The sequence below is a fragment of the Periplaneta americana genome, chromosome 7, assembly GCF_040183065.1.
Source record: "Periplaneta americana isolate PAMFEO1 chromosome 7, P.americana_PAMFEO1_priV1, whole genome shotgun sequence".
Classification (NCBI taxonomy): Eukaryota; Metazoa; Arthropoda; class Insecta; order Blattodea; family Blattidae; genus Periplaneta; species Periplaneta americana.
In genome coordinates, this window is record NC_091123.1 from 154807372 (window position 1) to 154829397 (window position 22026).

The following is a 22026-nucleotide window of genomic DNA, read 5'->3' on the forward strand; positions in this document are numbered from 1 at the left end:
CCTTTCCGCACCCCAAAGGGCAATTTATTAACAAAATACTAGGCATAAATTATTTTGAAGAATAAAAACAAACAAACAATTTCTTGGATGAGAAAAAACAACTACGTCCCATAGTGTATCGTAAAAGATGTGATGAGCAATAATAATAATAATAATAATAATAATAATAATAATAAACAGATGTGCAGTATGCGCGCAAGTGCATGAAAGAACATTTTGGATTTTTTATGTACCACATTTTTAAATCTCGCACCCCATCCGCACCCCCCTTGCTCTGATCCTGGCGACGTCACTGTGATCAAGGAACTGAGAGTTGTAAAAGTCGTTAAAAGTATAATAATAATAATAATAATAATAATAATATAAATTCATTTATTTTATTTATTTATGTACTATTATTTATTGTGCTGTACAACAGCCAGAGGCCAATAACAGTTCAGCACAAAGCATAACTACAATATGATAAAATAATAAAAAAAGTGCACAAAAATAATTATTACACTTAAAGACAATTGTAATTAATGACAATAATGACGATGAATGAACAGAATAATGGATAACTTTAAAATACATAATCAAGAATACTATGAGAATAATAGTGATGATACAATGATAATTAAGTATAATGTCTGAAAGAATACATAAATGATAAATCATTGTCAAAAGCAAACTATAATCGCGACGCTGTTATTACCGGCTTGACTCCTCCTCTTTGCTTACGTCTTAGGAAGTGAAGGCTCTATAAAGTCTAAGTAGGTAGTAGGCCTATCGTTCGCCATTTTTGTTCTTTCGTTGCCGAGCTAACAGACGAGGAATCTATTTGCCACACCGTTAAACATTATCATGTCGTAGCTCCTATGATAATAAATCATACACAATGTAATGAAGCAAATAATTGAGCGGCAAATGACGTCCTCGTGTACTTTCTGCGAACGCCAGCGAAAGAGCCAAAATGGCGGGCGATTATATTAAGTATTTATCGAGCCTTAGGAAACGCATGACGTCTTCATCAGCGAATCACAAGATGCACACGTTTAAATGTAGCCGACCTGTAACGTGATTGGCTGCCGGAAATTAGAGCGACGGGACTGCAAGTCTATATATTGAAGGGATCGAATTCGCAGCCATGCATGTTGACATTTTTAATGCAATAATAATAATAATAATAATAATAATAATAATAATAATAATAATAATAATAATAATAATAATAATAATAATAATGTGGAACTTGTAATGAGATAGTATGTGTGATTCTTGCACTGACTTCTTACCACTAATTAACCCGTTTTTCATATTTTCAGAGATGGATATTTGAACTTGAAAGAATTTGAAACTCTTTGCCGTGCTCTGTTTAGAAATGACAGAGGAAAGATATACACTATGGAACTGAAGAAGCTGCAAGATGTATTCTCAGTTTTCGACAGAGATAAGGTAATCAATCATAATATAGGGCTACCATAACCGTGTGTTACTTGTTAGTATGATTGCTTGAAATAAACATTTAAATTATTCCTATTTGTTTAAATACATTCACATTAGATCTATTTATTCAAATATTAGGCCTACCGGTAACATTTACATTAATTTTAATGTAAACACGTCTTATTGTTTAAATGTAAGCGTTTACATTAGTTTCGTCTGTTTACATTTAGGTTACCCCTATCTCTATTATTTAAATATAAATATTTACATTAGATATTTTTGTTTAAATATTCACATTTACATTAGGCCTATTCGTTTTATAATTAATGTAATATTATTTTAGTTTTTCTTGTTTTCTTGAAGGACGACCTTATAGACAGAGAAGAGTTCGTGTTCTGCTGGAATAATTGGATCAAAAAGGTAAGATTTTTAATGCATTATTCAAATTTATTTTGGTTAACCTTTAGTACTTCTTGGGGCGCGTAGTAGTGTTGTGATTAAGATATTGTGCTACAAGGCGGAATGTCGCGAGTTCGATTACCTTTGGGATCATAGATTTTATCTATTGATTTCATCAATTGGTTTCCAAATTTTTTGGACGCGCGACCCATTTTTGGGCGAGACTTTCGTTTGCGACCCTTCCCCCCCCCCCCGCCATATCAGTAGACTACTAACCCCATTCGAAAAATACAAATCCGTATAAAGTCGAAAATGGTAAATAATTTTACTCAAAACTAGTGGATACCACTCAAACAACGACCAAAATAGAAATACTGGGTGTTCATTTCAAAGTGTGTCATGACGTCACTGTGTTGGGTCACCGATTTGAAGCGAGTTTCAGCTTATATGTCAGAGAAGTTGCCTATTATTTAAGACGTTCTTCAATCTGAACTTGAGAACGTGTACGGCATAACTTGAACGTCGTAGCAACAGATGGCGGTCTGTACGGTCTGTGTGCTACCATAACCTCTTTCGAACTGTGTTTTGCGCGGGCAAGTCGTACGCAGGGTATTTGTTATCACCGGCTGGGTACGGTAACATTCCACAACACATATCAAATGCTCCGTGTCCATGTTGACCGTCGAAGTTAATGTCAACAAATACGTAAGTAATCGTCTTAACCCTCTCCCCATATCCCGACAGTACGTATTTCCAAACAGTTCACATTCCTGCCACTGCCGGCGTTACCGTACGTATCGGTACGTACTCTTCAGAATGAACGCCGTACTTGCTAGGCAACTTCTCTGCCTCACAGGTTATACACCTCTGCGGAAGTGTAAGAAGATTGAATTCTCTAGGCTCATCGGCTAGCCACATGACGGCATACAGCGAGCCATGACACATTTTGAACTGAACACCCAATATATGGTGCACCAGTGATATGAAATATTACGTAAAAATAGGCATACTTTGTATTACTGAAAGCTATAACCGCCGTGGGGTAATAGTTTTCCATTTAAGAGCAGAATTTTGTACTGTTGCGTGGAAGACTAGAAATCAGAATATGCAAACATATTTCTCTATTATCTTTAGCTTCTTAGGCTGGCTTTCCTTGCTGATATTTTCCAACACCTAAAGCACTTCAAATAGTAGTTTACAAGGCCAAGATAATATAATAAATAGGAGTCAGAGATAAAATCAACGGAGTTATAAAGCAACTTGATTTGTGGTTGATATCATTTGACGGAAAGAATTTTAATTAATTCCAGTGTATTAAAAAACTCTTGGAAAATGTATCTGCTATGCTACAAATACTGAGTTTGTTTTTGTGAGCATGTAATATTAAGTTTGCACAATCTTAAATAACAGCTTTTTGATTATTTTCCGGAACAAAGTCAAAACAGTTACGGCGGTCACAGATGGTTACTGAATTCGTTTTCAGACAGTTCAACTGGCTGAAATCTCAAGAAATATGAACGGAAAGCTCATTGAATTATGTACCTACTAATGGAATGTTGAAATTAGATTTTTTTTTTCGCATATCGCAGATCAGTTGAACGAGTTACGCAACAAGAGACCAACCGCCAAAAACCTGTTTTCGAGATACCGACCATTGAAAAAAAAAATCTGGTTTTTATTAAACATTTTATGCAAGAAGTATTGTAACATTCATACTATTACAAAAAAATAGCACAAATAACACTAAAAAGGGCCAACCGATTTTTAATAACAGACCAGCAGTTTATTCAACATTTAAGTAGTCTCGTGGGGATCATGTTGTCCCCCCAGTGTTATATGTTGGTTTGTATTATTTTTACGCTGTTGCCTACGTTGTCCAGCTTATCAGTACCTTCCTGAAAGGTGTAGGAAATACGACATGATAACTTCCAGTTTATCACTGTCATTTGTTGCATTAATTTAAATTTTCTAGGCTAGGGGTCTGTTGACCTCCACGCGACTACTAATGTCCTAAATTAGTCCAAAGTAGTATAGTGTAGTGTTATTTTTGTGATTCTGTACGTGAAATCTCTTATTCTAGAAGATTATGGCAAGTAATGATGCATGTGAGCTAGAAGATTTACATAAAACCAGGATATTTCGTATTTTAATTCGTGTTTTTAATGGAGGTCAATCTAACCCCCACGCGACTGCTAATGTTACAAATCAGTCCACAAGTATTACAGTGTTACTTTTGTGGTGTATATACATGCAAATTATTACTTAAGAACATTCTGGCAAGTAATGACCGATATAAGCTAGAATGTTTACGTGAAGCTATGAATTTTATATTTTAGTTCTTATTTTTGCTTGGGGGTCACTTTGACACCCACGCGAGTACTAATGTCACAAAATAGTTCGCGAGTACTTAAGTGTTAATATTACAAAGCAAAATAAATAAATAAATAAATAAATAAATAAATAAATAAATAAATAAATAAATGAATAAATGAAATAAATTTTATGTAATAAACGAATTTTGCTTACAAGTAAATAAATATATTTTGTATAATAAACGGATTTTGCTTACAGATAGCAGCAAAATGCAAATATGGCAGATGTTTTCCGAGTTAAATAATACAGGCAACAACAGATTTGTGCAAATATCTCATTTTTTTCAAATTGTCAGCTGGTCTATTCTTGCGTAACTCCGTCCAGTTTTGAATCAAAAGATTGCAAGAATACTTCGAGTTTGCAAAAGAAGTTCTTACATTTTTTATAACATTTGCAACTTAGTATTAATGCATTATAAGTTCCTAGTCTAATACATTATAAGTTCCTAGTGTTTGATTGCCAACTCCGTCCAGTTTGGAATCAAAAGATTGCAAGAATACTTCGAGCTTGCAAAAGAAGTTCTTACATTTTTTATAACATTTGCAACTTAGTATTAATGCATTATAAGTTCCTAGTCTAATACATTATAAGTTCCTAGTGTTTGATTGCCAACTCCGTCCAGTTTGGAATCAAAAGATTGCAAGAATACTTCGAGCTTGCAAAAGAAGTTCTTACATTTTTTATAACATTTGCAACTTAGTATTAATGCATTATAAGTTCCTAGTCTAATACATTATAAGTTCCTAGTGTTTGATTGCCAACTCCGTCCAGTTTGGAATCAAAAGATTGCAAGAATACTTCGAGCTTGCAAAAGAAGTTCTTACATTTTTTATAACATTTGCAACTTAGTATTAATGCATTATAAGTTCCTAGTCTAATACATAAAAGTTCCTAGTGTTTGATTGCCAACTCCGTCCAGTTTGGAATCAAAAGATTGCAAGAATACTTCGAGCTTGCAAAAGAAGTTCTTACATTTTTTATAACATTTGCAACTTAGTATTAATGCATTATAAGTTCCTAGTCTAATACATTATAAGTTCCTAGTGTTTGATTGCCAACTCCGTCCAGTTTGGAATCAAAAGATTGCAAGAATACTTCGAGCTTGCAAAAGAAGTTCTTACATTTTTTATAACATTTGCAACTTAGTATTAATGCATTATGAGTTCCTAGTCTAATACATTATAAGTTCCTAGTGTTTGATTGCCAACTCCGTCCAGTTTGGAATCAAAAGATTGCAAGAATACTTCGAGCTTGCAAAAGAAGTTCTTACATTTTTTATAACATTTGCAACTTAGTATTAATGCATTATAAGTTCCTAGTCTAATACATTATAAGTTCCTAGTGTTTGATTGCCAACTCCGTCCAGTTTTGAATCAAAAGATTGCAAGAATACTTCGAGCTTGCAAAAGAAGTTCTTACATTTTTTATAACATTTGCAACTTAGTATTAATGCATTATAAGTTCCTAGTCTAATACATTATAAGTCCTAGTGTTTGATTGCCAACTCCGTCCAGTTTGGAATCAAAAGATTGCAAGAATACTTCGAGCTTGCAAAAGAAGTTCTTACATTTTTGATAACATTTGCAACCTCGTATTAATGCACTATAAGTTCCAAGTCTCTGATTGCCAACAAAATAAAAGCGAGAAATCTCCTTTAACTTGAAAATTATATCACAGTCTGTGTATCAAATACAGACTCCAGATTTGAGAAGATACTTTCTATAAAACAGACACATTTAACACAGCAATTATTCTTTACTTTAAAACTACAGAAACATTGTTTGATTTTTATGTTCAACTTTCTTTCTAAATACAAAATATATCTTATCGTTCACCGTTGAAGGTCATCGACGTATTTCCGTAGCAAGGAGTGGAATTCGTGATGCGAGGCTACGCTCGGACGCGGGTTCGAATCTCGCTTGGGTTGAATACGTGGTCGGAGTTTTTTCCGACGTTTTCCCAATTGTATAGCGAATGTCAGGTAATTTAATGGAAAATTCTCGGTCTCATCTTGCCAAAATACTAGAGATGAACAAAATTAACTGCCGCTCTCGCTCGCTGTGTTCGTTGTATTTGTCTTTCGAATCTCGTCTCGTGTCGTCTCGTAATTCTCGTGCGCTTCGAGTCTCGCTCATCATTCTCGAAATAGCATTTGGTCGGCGTGGAAAGATTTCGTAACTTTGAATAACATACATCATTGAAATAAATAACATTTATAAATGTTTAAATGAGACAAAAAGACAAAACAGAACAGTATCTTAGTTATCAAAATGTTCTGGTTCTGTTATATGATATTATCTATGGTTATATATATAGAAAAAAAAACAATTCTCAAATAAATTTGCATTTCTAAGAAACATAAAACATAATGTTAATATCTTTTTACTTGAGATTGCACACTTGATCTCAAACATATGAAAAGAAAATTCCTAGCCTTTTAATAAGGGCCTAGTAAATAAATAAAGACTGGGGAACGGATTATTATACTCTGAAAGGTGGAGATGATGTTTCAAATAGGCTACTTGATTGTTTATACATGTATATAATAATTGCCAAAGTAGATCAAAGTTCAGTCAGGTATGAATAATATGGCGATTTAAGGCTGTTTGACGTTCGGAACTTCGGGAGTGATCAATCTCGACGTCTCGAAACACTCACAAGCAGTCTTTACGTCAACGATGCGACGTATACAACATTGTCGTGCGGGCGCTGTTGTGTTGCTTTCTCGATCGTTGTTCATCTCTATTAATCAATAACATATACAAAAACAATAAATTAATTTTAACACAAAAAATAAAATAAATAATTTAAATACCATCTCGCTGTCATCTGTATTATTATTATTATTATTATTATTATTATTATTATTATTATTATTATTATTATTATTATTATTATTATTATACGAGCTACAAAATGTAGACTTTTGATATGATGTGCCCAAAGTAATAAACAATTTGAAGTGCAAGGTACAGTGAGGGACATAATTGTTGGGCGGGCGAAAATGTTTCAAGATCTGTAGCGCGATCCATAACAGGCTATAGTTTTAATTCCTTCTCAACGTAGATATGTAATATTTAAACAGAAAAACTAAGCGAATATCCCATCGTCATATAAATTCGTCTCGGAGCATGTGGAATTCTTTGACTTAGAAAATATTCGAGCCCCAACTATTATGTCCCTCAATTTACATCAGAAATATCAAGTATGAGACGAAACTACTGTAGAAGCATTCGGAAAATATACGAGGGGGATCCAGGAAATAACGACCGTTTTGTTGTAATAATTAAAAAAAATATATTTATTTGAAAAAACAAAGTCTATTACATAACTGAAGCTTCCTTTACTTCTCTACATAATCACCACCTACATTTAAACATTTGTCGTATCTGTTCACTAGCTTTAGAATTCCCGTGTTATACTCCTCTGCCGCCAGTTCATTAAGCCAGGTGTTCACTGTCTTCTTCAACTCTTCATCACTTCCAAAACGCGTACCACCCAGAAAGTCTTTCAGCTTAGTAGAAAGGCGAAAATCGCTAGGAGCAAAGTCTGAACTATAGGGCGGATGATCAAAGATTTCCCAACCGAATTGATCCAGCAATTCTCGAGTTGAAGCAGCAGTGTGCGGGCGGGCGTTGTCGTGAAGAAGCACAACTCCTCTCGAAAGCATTCCTCGCCTCTTGTTTTGGATGGCTCGCCGTAATTTTCGTAAAGTCTCACAATAACGATTTGCATTGATCGTAGTGCCTTTTGGCATGAAATCCAGCAAAAGAACACCTTTGCGATCCCAAAAGACAGTAGCCATGACTTTTGTGTTGAGAGAGTCTCTTTGAATTTTCTCGGTTTCTTGGGTGATGAGGGATGATGCCACTGATGTGATTGGCGCTTGGTCTCTGGGGTGTTGTGAGACACCCAGGTCTCATCACCAGTCACAATTTGATCAAGAAAGGCGTCTCAATCTGTGTGATATCGCATCAAGAATGCCAATGCTGAGGCCATTCTCTGAGTTTTGTGTTGGTCACTCAGTTGCCGTGGAACCCATCGTGCACAGATTTTGTGGTAGCCAAGATGTTGCGACACAATTTCACCAAGCAAAGAACGAGAAATATCAGGAAAGGCAATATGCAATTCGTCGAGTGATGTGCGCCTGTCTTGCAAGATTCTGTCGTTCACTTTAGTCTTCAGGTCTTCTGTGATGAGTGATGGACGTCCGGGTCGAGTTTCATCGTGGATATTTGTTCGCCCATTGTTGAACATTTCGCACCATTTTCTCACATTTATTTCATTCATTACAGTATCACCATACACTTCTTTCAATTGCCGGTAAATTTCTGCAGGTTTCAAATGTCGGGCATTCAAAAATCGAATCACACTCCTCACCTCACAGTCGGCGGGATTATCAATCACGTCGTTCATTTTGAAGTAACACAAAATGCACAATGGCGACTTGTTGCAACCAATACTCACAACATTATGAGAACACATGTTAAGGAAGCCAGTTGACCTTCAAACAAGGAAGGGGAGTCAGCTGCGCGGCGGGTATGCGCGAACGGTCGTTATTTCCTGGATCCCCCTCGTATCTTGGTTCAATTGGACTCTTTTTAACATTAATTTGCGCGTTGCATTCGTGTTAGACATAGGCGTAGCCAGAACTTTTCATATGGGTGTGCTCAAAATAATTCAATCCCCCTCCCTTTCCCATTGCATCAGTCCCACCAGGAGCCTATTCCACAAAGGTTCGGTGTTATACATTACAAAGATGTTGTAAAGTATGGAGCTGTGTCTTTCTATTCCACGAAAGAATTGTAGCTTCTCATATATTACCAATGTTTAGCTACATACTACGTCATAACATTAAACAGTTGTTTTTATATTTCATTCGTCGAATTAGGTTGTTTTCGTCGCTTTAATCGTAATGTATTTTAAGGCAAGCTAGACAGCAAAGATTCGTAGTACACTGCAACATATGTATGAATTTCATAATTCTGCAACGTTATTTATTTTACAGACGTGGACAAATTATTAGCAAAATTGAAGATTTTTATTATATATTTTTACAAAATATGATTCTTCAATTTAGACTACAGTTGACATTTTTGCGTATTTCCAAATTATTAGCAAAATTGAAGATTTGTATTGTATATTTTTATAAAATTTAACTCTTCAATTTGGACTACATTTAATATTTTTGCATATTTACAAATTATTAGCAAAACTGAAGGTTTTTATTAGGCCTATATATTTTTACAAAATTCGATTCTTCAATTTGGAATACAGTTGACATTTGGGATATTTCCAAATTATTAGCAAACCTGAAGATTTTTATTTTATAGTTTTACAAAATTTGACTCTTCAATTTAGACTGTAGTTGATTTTTTTGCTAATTAACAAATTATTAACAAAATTGAAGATTTTTATTATATATTTTTACAAAATTTAACTCATCAATTTAAACTACAGTTGCCATTTTTGCATATTTCTGTCTATTGTAATGATAGAAATATGCAAAATTGTCAACTGTAGTCTAAATTGAAATATCAAATTTTGTAAACAGAATTATCATAAAAATCGTCAATTTTGTTAATAATTTGTCCACGTCTGTAGTTTACTACTTTGATAATGAAAAATTTACTTCCTTACTTCACGAAGCTCAATAGGCTACGTAGTAAATATACGTCCATAGATAGTTGCTAACCACTAGGATCGCTACTATCGCCTCACTACAGACAATGCGAAATAGTACCTGCACAGTCTATTGTTCCTAGTACCCTCATAAACTCAAGCTTCGTGACTGTATATACTAGACTGTACAATTACCATCATGATGTTCTCCGATGCCCGCATAATGCTCCATAATAGTTTCCCATATTAGCCAACAGATGCCAAACTTAATTGTTACGAAATTATTGAAATGGTGTCAAAGGAGATGTTTGTGTCTTTTGAAGGAAATAAAAGCAAGAAAAGATGTTGTACACCACATTTTCTGAAGAAGTGAAGAATCGTAATCAAACTATTTTTGAAAATAGTCAGTGACCCTCTGATACACATTCAGTGATTCCATCTTTAAGAGATCCACATCAGAATCACTCAAGTTATTCAAATGCTGATTTACTACCAAGCCATTGCAAACTACGTCGGATCTTTAATAATAAAATATCAATATGAAATTTCAGAATATAATATTACAATGAGCAAAATTCCGGACATTAAGCGTCCTGAAAAGAATTTATTTTTTTTCCTGTATAGAGGACTGTTTTCCTGACAATCCGGAAAATTTCCGAACGGTTGGCAACCCTATAGCTACTGAATTACCGAGAATTATTTATGTATACAAAATGCTATATTTTTTATTCATTAGAAATGGATGTAGACAAACTACTCTTTGCTTCGAGAACATGCAATGAATCCCTTTTCTTCGAGAAGTTCATAACTGGGATCGATACAGGTAGGCCTATATACAGTAACATCTCGCCTCTCTTTCCAAACTGCTATATTTTTCTTACATTCCAAAATAAATATTGATTTGTGTTGGGCCTGCAATGCACACTGCACCAAATAACTGCCGCGTTGGTTATTTTTTTGTTACCGCTACATTGAATTAAATGTTGCCTTCCTTTACGATTATCATATGCCAGATGTTAATTTTGAACCTACTTTATTGTTGTGCTACTGATTTTGTTTATATGCTAATCCTTTTTCCCATCTATGTCCAATTTCCCGGTATCATCCATGTCTTTACATTTGAATGAGGTCTAAGATTATAATTAGCTTTGCTCATGTCCATTGTTTGAATTCCTTACGAGATATACAGATCTTTTCAAACGTAACGCATGCATTCATTCATTCATTCGTTCGTTCGTTCGTTCGTTCGTTCGTTCGTTCGTTCGTTCATTCATTCATTTAGTGTTCTGTCCAAGGGCAGGTCTTTCACTGCAAACCCAGACTTCTCCAATCTTTCCTATTTTCTACCTTCCTCTTTGTCTTCTCATATAATCTATATATCTTAATGTCTTCTATCATCTGATATCTAAGGTGGGTGCTCCTGTTATGGCCGTGTTCCTGATATGGCCACCCCCTCCCCTATTGTGAGTTAGTTAACCAAAAAATCCGCTAAATTGCAGCAGCATCCAGTGAAAGGGCATCCTGGTATGTCACTTGATCGTTTTCCATCCAGTCAGGTTGAGCAATATGGCATCAGTTGCCTGTTTTGCGGTTTTCAGTGACCTCTTCTTATTTTTCTCTGGTAAGTCTCCTTTGTTTTATGCATGTTTTTCAAAGACTTGTTTCATGAAAACCATCGTACTCCATTCAGTTTTTAATGTTCTGTTGGTTGGTGTTGTAGTTGATGGCGTATCTTTTACGAGTTGTTCATAATCAAACGATTTTCGTGAAAGCTTACCTGCTCCTGATATGACCATATCAAATGCACCATGGCCATATCAATTTCATTTCACTTTTACTTTTTTCACCTGACAAATTTACATGCCTTATAGCTGGGATTACGCAAAAATTTTGTATTTTAAGAAAAACAATTTAATTTTTTACGGAAAAACCTGTTTTGACTACACTTTTGAATTATAAAAAAAGATTATTAAGTGTCATTTTTATTCATTTTACACCAAAATTATTTAATTTTAACACAACTGCGCTATAAAACTGAAAACAATCACGATTTGTAGAACATGGAACAAGGGTGGCCATATCATGTGCACATGTTCCTGATATGACCACTAGGTAGACTTTTGGAATTTGGGAATTTTTGGACAATTAAAGCTGTTTTTATGGGGAAAGGAAATTGTTTTAAGAAAGTCCTTTAGACTGAGAACGAGTAAGGAAAAAGTGGTTTACATTTTTTTTCAAAATGGCGGCTAGAAAAATTCTCAAACCTTAGCATGGCCATGCTCCGAATTTTGCTCCCGTTCACCATTCCTTCCAGTGCATCTTTCAGTAGGCAGTTTCTTATTTTCCTCTTCCTGATCAGTTTCAGCATCAATCTTTCTTCACCCACTCTTTCCAACACAGCTTCATTTCTTATTCTGTCTGTCCACTTCACACGTTTCATTCTTCTCCATATCCACATTTCAAATGCTTCTATTCGCTTCTCTTCACTTCGTCGTATGTCCATCTTTCTGCCCCATACAATACCACACTCCATACAAACCACTTCACTAGTCTCTTCTTCAGTTCTTTTTCCAGAGGTCCGCAGAAAATGCTCCTTTTTCTATTAAAAGCTTCTTTGACTATTGCTATCGTCCTTTTGACTTACTGGCAGCAGCTCACGTTACAGTTTATAGTACACCGCAAGTATTTGAAGCTGTCCAAGGACAAATTATGATGCAACCCAACCAAGAGAAAAAAAGAAGATTGAGAATTGGAAGCTTTTAATAGAAAAACATTCTCTGGTAAAAGAACTAAGGAAGATACTTGCAAAGTGCTTTGTGTGGAGTGTAATATTGTATGGGGCAGAAACATGGACATTACGACGAAATGAAGAGAAACGACTAGAAGCATTTGAAATGTGGATATGGAGAAGAATGAAACGTGTGAAGTGGACATACAGAATAAGAAATGAAGTTACGTTGGGAAGAGTGGGTGAAGAAAGAATGATGCTGAAACTGGCCAGGAAGAGGAAAAAGAATTGGCTGGGCCACTGGGTAAGAAGAAGCTGTTTGCTGAAGTGTGCATTGAAAGGAATGGTGAACAGGAGAAGAGTTCGGGGCAGAAGAAGATAGCAGATGATAGACGACGTTAAGATACATGGGTCATATGCGGAGACTAAGAGGAAGGCGGAAAATAGAAAATATTAGAGAATGCTGGGTTTGCAGTGAAAGATTTGCCCTTGGTTAGAGCACTATGCATGAATGAATGAATGAATGAATGAACATCAGTTATGTCTTTCATCAGTTAATTCCATACTTCTGGGAAGAATGTACTTGCTGTAGAAAATGAGTATTTTCTTTGATGAAGTCACAAATCCACGCATGAAAACCCTGAAGTGACTTTAATTTGAAGCAGTGCTTTTACGTTATTTACTTGGAATCTATTTCTTTCAGGTGTACAAACAATTATTACCAAAGAAAGGCAGCAGCTCATGTTACTGTTTATAGTACACACCAAGTATTTGAAGCTGTCCACTTGCTCTACTGTCTCATTTAGTATTCGGAAGTTTACCTTCCTCTCATGGTCTTCGTCTTATTTGCATTTATTTTCATTCCATACTGCTCACAGCTGTCATTTAGCTCCAGTAGCACATCCCGTAGTACACACCTGCACAAACAGCGCTCAACGAGCGCACGCGCACCTTCGGAGCGGGAGAGCCGTATTTACCACAAGCCGAAACGGAGAGGAAGATACGTCAGAATGACATAGAACTTGCTATAGGTAGAGGAGAGGGAAACAACCACTCAGTTATCTAGTGGAGTGCACTGTGTAGGCCTATTCTCAGTAACTGTTTCACGTTACTTACCTACTGCTACAGTACAGTATGGAGGAATCTAAAAGACGGAACATAACATTTAACGATTTACAGCTCGAACTTATTGATCTTCAATGTGACCTAAGAACTAAAGATCGTTTGAATAATACTACTAGCCTGGTTGAGTTTTACAAGACTAAACATTAGCAATAATATCCACGACTACACAGGCTGGCTGTGAAAATGATTGCTATGTTTGGCTCAACATTTATATTTGTGAGCAACTGTTTTCTGTAATCAACTTTAATAAAGGCAGACATCGAACATCTGTAACTGTGTTTCATTACGATCAGTAGGCTACTGTTCCTTTCAGCTGCTAACAGCATAAAACCTCGTTTTGATGTACTGATAAATAAAAATATAACAACTGATATTGTACATTTAAGTAGCTATAGAATATCTATTATTTCTGTAAAATAAATATTTCTTTATTAATTAAGATAGTTTTGCAAACACTGAACGGGATTTCATTTCATAAACACTCGTAATAGCACTTCCTTTTGTGTATACTTTGTACGAGATCACCCCTTCTTCCAGTCCATCCTTATACAGAGCGCAGCTAATATCTGGATTCCGCTCATGAGCTGTGAGCCGGCTCGGAGAGCGCAAACCTTGTGCAGGCCTGCCTTAGTATCATCTCCTCTTCTACTAACAACGCCATATCATCAGCAAATCTTATGCACTTTATTCTTCTTCCTACTATCGCTCCTCCAATGTTCTGAAAACAGTTCTTTACCAAATCCTCCAAGTAAATGTTGAACAGGATGGTGATAAAGGACATCCTTGCCGTACTCCTCTCCCTATTTCGCTTCCTTCTGATATTTCTTCTCCTATCCTGACGTTGACTCGTTGTTTATATGTGCTTAAATCAGACTAGCCTATCATTTGTAACCATCAGGATATTAATGTTGTTTGTTTAGTCAGCTGTCCGAAATGAGAATAGAATTATGACAAATTTGGTTTCGCTGTTAATTTTTTATGCATTGGTACAGAGTAAGAGATAATCTTGTTTAATGGAAATAATATTCCTAGTTTTCGGGAAATCAAAAATGTTCGTATTTTTGTATCAGTATTATGGCAACCCTGTCAGTTTGTCAGATGCGTTACCAATTCACTGTGGGCTAAAGCAAGGAGATGCACTATCACCTTTACTTTTTAACTTTGTTCTAGAGTATGCCTTAGGAAAGTCCAGGATAACAGAGAGGGTTTGGAATTGAACGGGTTACATCAGCTGCTTGTCTATGCGGATGACGTGAATATGTTAGGAGAAAATCCACAAACGATTAGGCAAAACACGGGAATTTTACTGGAAGCAAGTAAAGAGATAGGTTTGGAAGTAAATCCCGAAAAGACAAAGTATATGATTATGTCTCGTGACCAGAATATTGTACGAAATAGAAATATAAAAATTGGAAATTTACCTTTTGAAGAGGTGGAGAAGTTTAGATATCTTGGAGCAACAGTAACAAATATAAATGATACTCGGGAAGAAATTAAACACAGAATAAATATGGGAAATGTGTGTTATTATTCGGTTGAGAAGCTTTTATCATCCAGTCTGCTGTCAAAAAATCTTAAAGTTAGAATTTATAAAACAGTTATATTACCGGTTGTTCTTTATGGTTGTGAAACTTAGACTTTCACTTTGAGAGAGGAACATAGGTTAAGGGGTTTAAGAATAAGGTGCTTATGAAAATATTTGGGGCTGAGAGGGATAAAGTTGCAGGAGAATGGAAAAAGTTCCACAACACAGAAGTGCACGCATTGTATTCTTCACCTGATATAATTAGGAACATTAAATCTAGACGTTTGAAATGGGCAGGGCATGTAGCACGTATGGGCGAATCCAGAAATGCATATAGAGTGTTAGTTGGGAGGCCGGAGGGAAAAAGACCTTTGGGGAGGCCGAGACGTAGATGGGAAGATAATATTAAAATGGATTTGAGGGAGGTGGGATATGATGATAGAGAATGGATTAATCTTGCTCAGGATAGGGTCCAATGGCGGGCTTATGTGAAGACGACAATGAACCTCCGGGTTCCTTAAAAGCTAGTAAGTAAGTAAGACAGTTAAAACACAGTCAGTTAGTTTAGAGTAAAAAAGAAACCTTTTTGGGGACGTAGTACTTACATGTGGCTGTAATATGTGATATGTTATGAGTGTAATATATTATGAAATTAACACTAAAATTAAGAATTTGTTACTTTTTGAACCCATTTACCCTTGGTTACCCTAAGTTCCCCAGTATTGTGCGAAGGGGTTTCATTGCATATTACGTTATTCGTTTTCCCCTGCGAGACAATCCGTCACAGCCCTCCACCAGCACGTCGGTTGGCAATCGAACTTTATTGCGGACATATACATAGTTGCAGCAATGACTGCAGAATTTATTCGGGTTGGCGTGAGTGGAAATTGCCAAATTTCCGCATCTCGTGCTTAGCACTCTGGATGGGCGGGCGATTGTTTGTACCAGGCGCTAAATGTAAGATAGACATGCAGTTGTCGTATCGACCCGACGCAGCCTTTCATACCACACCTCTCCAACATGCTATTCTATCTGTCGACAATCAATTTGCTGTATTAACTCCAGGTTGCTTTGATCGCGCTGTTTACATCAGATCGTACTATAAGCTAATTTTAGAGCCTCTACAACCCCTTTCTATATCTTTCTATATGTGTGCTATTGATCAGTCCTTAACGCTGGTCTCTTTTGACCAATTTTGTTATAATGAATACTTCTGAGCGTTTCTCAAACGGTGGGACGCCCAGACGTGAAAGCGATACGCCAAGAACCGAACTTGAACGCCTACACTCCTTGATGAGAATGGGTTTTCAGGACATATTTATATGTAGAGTCTAGGGCGTTTCGTCACCGGCTAGTTCAGTCACTGGCAGTTCGTCATAATGAAAATTTGGTCACAGCACCTGTCGGTCACAATGATAAATTGGTCACAGTACCTGTTCTTCACAACGATAAGTTGGTCACAAGTATTTTTGTGCGAGATCGTGCGTATTAGCTTGTTTTCCGCACAGAACCAATACGCGGTAAGTGTGAAATACCACATTCAGTATTCCCAACCTAACACACATAACAATTTCCCTATTCTTACCGCTTAAGCGCCACATTCATTTTACTGCTTTAGGCTTTAAACATATTATTTTTAGAGACGTTTAACATAGTAATAATTATAAATTGGAAACTTACCACTGCAATTTCACCTAAATTGCAGTGTTAATTATTGTTTTTAAATATTTTAAAAAATTAAGTAAAGTCTACTACTCCACGAAACTTATTGCATTCCTGATACAAGTAACATTAAGGAAGCCGTGAAAAAATAACAAGATTCCAGATGCCGATGTTATTACTGCAATATGTTATATAAATAATATTGTTAAAATATTAAAATGAAAAATAAATCATTACATAACCTTACCGTTTGTTTTAAGTTCGCATTTATAGACTGGGGGGAAAAAAAGACAGACATATATCACGGCCTGCTGGAGTATAGTAAACACAGAAAACATTTTAAAGCAACAATGTTGAAGAAAGATATTTTGGTTTTCCGAAGTTGCCGTCATTAAACAGAAACCAACATGGAGATTTCATTGCAACTAATTAGAAATTCGTCTTTCAGGTATGTAATAAACGATCTTCGCACAAAATAATGTACGATACACGAGCGGTATGTTTGTTTTCATGTTCTCGGAAATTAAAAAAGCTCAACTACGTTTCGCTTTTTCAATCTTTTCCTCGAACATGAAAACGTCAGCATTCCGCTCTTGTAACGTATATTACTATTGTGTGAGATCGTGCGTATTTGCTTGGTTTCTGCACAAAACCAGTCCGCGGAAAGTCTAAAATTCCACATTCAGTATTCCCAACCTAACACACACAACAATTTCCCTCTTCTTACCGCTTAAGTGACATATTGATTTTACTGCTTTAGGATTTTAACATATTATTTTTAGATACGTTCAATATAGTAATAATTATAAATTGGAAACTTACCACTGCAATTTCACCTAAATTGCACTGTTAATTATTGTTTTTAAATATTTGCACAAATTAAGTAAACTCTAAATCATTACATAACCTTACCGTTTGTTTTAAATTCGCATTTATAGACTGAGGGAAAAAAAAAAGACAGACGTATATCACGACCTGCTGGAGTATAGTAAACACAGAAAACATTTTAAAGCAACAATGTTGAAGATAGATATTTTTGTTTTGCAAATTTGCCGTCATTGAACAGAAACCAAGATGGAGATTTCATTGCAACTAATTAGAAATTCCTCTTTCAGGTATGTAATAAACGATCTTCGCACAAAATAATGTACGATACACGAGCGGAATGTTTTCTTTCAATTCTCGGAAATTAAAAAAGCTCAACTACGTTTCGCTTTTTCAAACTTTTCCTCGAACATGAAAACTTCAACATACCGCTCTTGTAACGCATATTACTATTTCGTAACATGTCACATGTTCGTTACAATGACAACTTGGTCACAGTATACTACTTGCTGCTTATATGAATAAATAAATATTGTAATCTTAAAAATTTATTAATTTTATTATGTTTTCAATATATAAAATTAAAAAATTTCCTGCTACGTTATGTCCAAGAGACTGTAAGTATCCCAATACATTATCCTTATCCTTGTACGCTCCATATTTTTCAACAATTCCCTGAACTATTTTTTTTAACTAAAATTAACGTATTTATTCTTTTTATTGGGTGGAGATATGCCACTTGCTATTCTTTCTATTACCACGCTGATTTCTGCCGTCTCTCTCTGAAGGAGTGTCAGAAGATGATATAGTGGGGGGTACGCTTTTCTCATTAAAAGGTTGAGTCGCCTATGCCAAGCCTCACAGTTCGTTGTTCTTGGTAATTACTTTAAGGTCTTATCATAGCAGTTTCATATTTTCGGTGGGAAAAGGGGTTGTTGTCTCTCACGATGTATTGTTATATAAAAAAGTCACGTGATACGAATCACTCGGTAACGAAATTATAATGTGTTACGAATCGTCGTAGTGGCGAAAAATTTGACGAATGATCCGGATCCCTTACATGTAACATTTCGTAAATCGGAGATCACACATTGTAATAAATTCTGTATGATCATTATTGGCGTTTGATTGTGAAATAGAGATGGGAAAAATAACAGGTTTTTTTATAAACGCTGACCGGTTATTTTGATAATCGGTTATTATCATATGGTTAACCGGTTAATTACCGGTTATTTTTGCTTGTCGGTTTAAGCTGATAACCGAACGAGCGGTTGCTTTTTTAAACACATCGAATCAAATGCATTTTAAGTTTATCTCTAATTTAATGTCAGTCGAATATAGTGTCTTTTTATTATATAGTACTCTATGTAATCAACCCTGTATAGAAATTGTCTCGTTGGCCATTACTAGAAGGGGTGTGAGTAACTGCTTTGCTTACTTCATTTGTCCATAGATGGCAAAATGAAATTAGACTTCGAATCAATGTCAATATAGCCTATGTCTAATAGCTGACTTTCTCTGATTCACTTTTAATATGTATATTTGCAGATATTGGAGCATTTGAAGCGGCGAGATATATTTTTTTAATGGCATAGATTACTGATATTTTTATTTATCATTGTCCCATTAGGATCTCTAGCTTCCCAATAGCGATCACTTTCACAGATGGACTTCAGGAATGGACATTGTTGTAGAAGTTCTCTGTCCATATGGCGATAGAATCGTTGATTTCAGTATTTACTGGTTATAGGTCAATAGATAGCCCGTCGAAATGTATCATAAATAAGGTTATAATTGTAAAAATTATGCAGTTTGCGCTATTTTTTTTACTTAGCTTACCTTTAACACTAATATGAGTGAAGTTATCAACTAGACGCAGTTTCATAACTTCCGGTTTTTTTATTATTATTTTTTAAATTTGTGTTTTGTATTTTGTTAGGGACATCATTAATGATCTTTAGCATTTAATGACGTTCTTTTAACTATCTTCTGCTTGGTATATAATTGACTGCAAATTGTTCTTTTATTTCTATAGCAAATAATCTCTCATTTTGTTTTCCTAACTAATTTGCTGACTAAATTGTTAATAACCGAAAAATAACCGGTTAACCGGTCATTTTTGATCTCTTAACTTTCTTCAAGTTAAATTAATTTAAAAATAACCGGTTAGTTTTGAATAATCTCCCATTCCTATTGTGAAATCTAAACATTCTCAAGGCGTGATAAGCACATGATAAAAATGCTTAAAAAATACTGCGCAGTATTAAGGTTTCATAATTATGTGACAATACAAAGCGCAGGAGGCATGGCTAATAAATAATTTCTTAAGGAGCTCATAGTCCTGGACAAACTAAAATCAGCCCGATTATATGGGCCGATCCAAGGCCGTATTTACACACGGGTCATAATAGTCCGGGCGAAAAGTCTCGGAGGGCGGTAATTTTTTGGGATTAGCATATTTTTGTACCGTACTCGAGATGTGGAAATTTTAGAAATTTATTAGGTATATGCGCGCATATGTCACAAGGGTTGTACATTAAGTTGTATATATTCAAACAATATGTAATTAATTAACTAATACAAACATTAACCCTGAAATGGTAACGTGGGGGTCCACCAGACACCCACATAACTATTTCCTGGAATAGCTCAGACGAATGTGGACAGTTTTATTGTTTTTTTTTTTTTTTTTTTTTGTAGACCAACATGTTTTGTTTTGACTCTCACTTTGAGAGAGGAACAGAGATTAAGGGTGTTTGAGAATAAGGTGCTTAGGAAAATATTTGGGGCTAAGAGGGATGAAGTTACAGGAGAATGGAGAAAGTTACACAACGCAGAGCTGCACGCATTGTATTCTTCACCTGACATAATTAGGAACATAAAATCCAGACGTTTGAGATGGGCAGGACATGTAGCACGTATGGGCGAATCCAGAAATGCATATAGAGTGTTAGTTGGGAGGCCGGAGGGAAAAAGACCTTTGGGGATGCCGAGACGTAGGTGGGAAGATAATATTAAAATGGATTTGAGGGAGGTGGGATATGATGGTAGAGACTGGATTAATCTTGCTCAGGATAGGGACCAGTGGCGGGCTTATGTGAGGGCGGCAATGAACCTCCGGGTTCCTTAAAAGCCAGTAGGTAAGTAAGTAAGTCCAACATGTTTTCTTTTTTCAATTCTATTAGTGTAAGCATATTGATTCTATGTAATATTAAAGAATATATTACATTTCTTCCATATTCCAGTCTTCAAACTTGAATATAATAAGGAGGTCTAATGACACCCCACCTTAACATTTATGTTAGGAAATTTCATGTTACCATTCCAGCGTTAAGTACGGTTGTTTGACTAAAATACACTAGCGAAAGACTTAACGTATATGCGTCGCAGAATTAAGCTTGTTAACTTGCTTAATTTTATTGTTATTACTAGCCGTACCCGTGCTCTCCGCTGCACCCGTTAGAAATAAATATAAAGTAATTACATAATTAAAATAGGACATTTGATCCAGGGAACATTCGTGATTGATAGAAGGACAAATCGTTTATTATGTTACTTAATTTAAATTGTATTTGCATAATTAAAATGCGATCATTTTGATCCAGAGACCACTCATTTGGTCATAAAAATTATTTTAGGAAATACAGGAAACGAATGCCTATCAAGTTTTCTGTGCATAAGAAGCTATTTTAATGTTACCTGTCCTCGATTCACTCAGAAGATACTGCAATAACATTATAGCATTATGTCCACCTAGAGAAACTACACTTTCCAATGGTGAATTAATAATTAATTACACAAATCGGTTAATTATCTTCCGATATTACTTCATACAAACACAGAAACATTCTCTGTAGACTATCTTTCATAGCTTTCGATTGTTGCTGTCCAAGGCCCCTTATAGACGAAGTCATTTGTTTTTTATTTCATTATACGGCCTTAGATGGCAGTTATTTTAATTTTAAAACTCATTTATCTCATTAAATATGAGTCCTATCAAAATTTTTCAAGGAATAAAACTTATCGCAAATTATTTTTAAAGAAACTTTTGTTATGTAACATTTTTCACAAAAATCAATAATAAGCGAGATATTTCGATTTATTTAATTCAGGCCCCCTTATAACCCTCGTTTTAAATAATGTATTTTGAATGCCATATAGCCTAAAATCTAAGTTACAACGAACATAATTTATATTCCAATTTTCATCGAAATCCGTTCATCCATTATCGCGTGAAAAGGTAACAAACATACAGACAGACACACAGACACATACAAACAAAAATTTCAAAAAAGTTATTTTCGGTTTCAGGGTGGTTAATTATATATGTTAGGACCAATTA

General features: G+C 35.3%; 1 protein-coding gene across 3 annotated transcripts in view; it reads left to right on the plus strand.

Annotated features, from left to right (window-relative positions):
- Naam (Nicotinamide amidase) overlaps positions 1-22026 on the plus strand; it is a 72378-nt gene that overhangs the window by 19813 nt on the left and 30539 nt on the right. For all 3 annotated transcript variants that reach the window (XM_069831678.1, XM_069831679.1, XM_069831676.1), the window contains 2 exons: positions 1305-1434; positions 1789-1845. In XM_069831678.1, coding sequence (XP_069687779.1) covers positions 1305-1434; positions 1789-1845 — 187 coding nt within the window. The remainder of the gene's footprint in view (positions 1-1304; positions 1435-1788; positions 1846-22026) is intronic.